Source organism: Sinocyclocheilus grahami, unplaced genomic scaffold, assembly GCF_001515645.1.
Source record: "Sinocyclocheilus grahami isolate Dianchi unplaced genomic scaffold, SAMN03320097.WGS_v1.1 scaffold5193.1, whole genome shotgun sequence".
Lineage (NCBI taxonomy): Eukaryota > Metazoa > Chordata > Actinopteri > Cypriniformes > Cyprinidae > Sinocyclocheilus > Sinocyclocheilus grahami.
Genome location: NW_015509948.1, coordinates 6,401 through 8,301, shown reverse-complemented (window position 1 = coordinate 8,301; position 1,901 = coordinate 6,401). Strand labels below are relative to the sequence as shown.

The 1,901-nt window shown below is 36.7% G+C and overlaps 1 protein-coding gene across 1 annotated transcript; it reads right to left on the bottom strand.

The window, feature by feature from the left end:
* Positions 1-278: 278 nt before the first annotated feature.
* LOC107577123 (uncharacterized) lies at positions 279-1,599 on the bottom strand (the record flags this gene model as incomplete). Its single annotated transcript, XM_016263235.1, has 5 exons — positions 1,534-1,599; positions 1,353-1,432; positions 1,237-1,276; positions 689-997; positions 279-401 (listed from the first exon to the last, which is right to left on the bottom strand). Coding segments are annotated over exons 1-5 (601 nt in total), but the record flags the coding sequence as incomplete, so codon positions are not given.
* Between the last annotated feature and the right edge of the window lie 302 nt (positions 1,600-1,901).

Below are 1,901 nucleotides of genomic sequence, written 5' to 3'. Positions count from 1 at the left end.
TCATCAGCATTAAGAATGAGGAAGAGAAACTCAGTTCATTTACTTTAATCTACAGCTCTGAAAAGCAAAGCCTGCATGTTAGCTTCTTGAAAGGCATCTTTAGCAGCCAGCGTAAACGATGATTGAGCTAGTAATCAAATGAAATACATGAAGCATTTTGAAATGCTCTTAGCAGAGTGTGTATGAATTTTCATTATTAGGTTTAAATGACTGTGGTCATCAGGCCTTCAATAATATTCATTGCTGCTATAATGAGTGCGTAACTAGTAAACACACACCTTTAGTTTTGCTCCTTATGTGGGTCACGATCACTGCTGCAGTCATGATGAACAGACCAACAGCAATGAAAGAGGAAAAGCAGATGTAGGATAAAGATAGTCCTTCCTCGTGATGATCAAAGACTGCAAGGAAATGCAATGACAGTCAAAATATGTTTTGGCTTGTATGCACTGAAATATAGTCTCATACTGACACTCCAGTGATCAGCTGTATCTTGCTGTATTAATGTATGTTTTTTAAATGGCTAATTATGCGTCCTAAACATCAGATGAGGGTGAAAGAGAGTTGGGGGAGAGAGAGAGAGAAAAAAAAAAATTTTAAAATAGGAAAATGCAAACCTTTAGCAATATTGTATGATCTTTGGAGGGATGTAACGTCTAAACATAGTTGCAGAGATGTATTTGTTTACCTGATCCACTGTAATTGTAGGTCTGGCTGCGCAGGTTCCTGACATCTAAACCAAAATCAAATTCATGCACACAGGTGAAGGAAGCAGGTGGACTCGCTGTGACCAGAAACACACATATTTCTGAAGAATCTAGAGAAGAGCGTTCGAGTAGTTCCATGGTGTAGTTCAATTCACTCTCCACAGACAAATTGAATGACTGAAATATGTATCTCCTTTCAAACATTTGGGCAAACTTGCACAGCACGATCACATTCTCTCTGTCCTCCATCTGTCGGTACACTGTGATGTTGGGGTCTGGGACATCTGAAACTGGAACACATCAACATGCTGGTGAATGGAAGGGAGGCCAAAAGGGAGCCAAATAATGCAAAGTTGTTGTTTTTAGAAATGTTATTAATGCTGCTTTTAAATTAATCCTAGTGTTTTGGTTTACTAAAAGACATCAACAATAATAAAAACAACTAGCAAGAATCACTTCAGCTTAAACATGATAAACATTTATTGTATTTCAAGAACCTTTAATGCAGTTAAACAAAATTTGTTCATACTCTCATATTCCTCAGTGATGTCTCCAATGTCTCGAAAGTCCTGTCAGGCAAAGGAACATAAAAAGATTATAAATGTAAAATGATTTGTTCTATTCTAGGGCTGAGAAAAGACATACAACCACATCCGCTGAAAACCAATCGTATAGGCTGTCTGTAAGCATTTCATCATTCAAATCTTCTGATTCTTGACATTTCTCTGGATAAACAGATGGCAATAGTTTATTATTAATATATGATTTACTCCCTGTTCACATTGTGGAGTAAAATATAAAACATGGGAGAAAATGTTGTACTTACGTGAAGCTAACATTACAACCAGCAAAAGGGCATGTGAAAGGAGCTTCATTGTGCATCAAACGATGATCCTTACTAACACAGTGTGCACTCTATAGTTCAGTTTCACTTCCTTTATATTTCCTGTGTTAAAGTGTAGTCCTTGTCATTTGTATAATGAGGAATGTCCTAAACCGAAACATGGATGAAAAAACCAGATTTTTACATTTTATAAAGCAGTGTATGGTGCTTATACTTTGGACTCTAAGAAGTTGTGAATAACTTAAATAAGAAATGAAACACAATTAAGTGACGATAATAAACCAACAAGTGTTCAGAATCAGAAGAGCGACTGCTACAGTGGTTTAGCAGACTTCCTGTTATGCAGACTG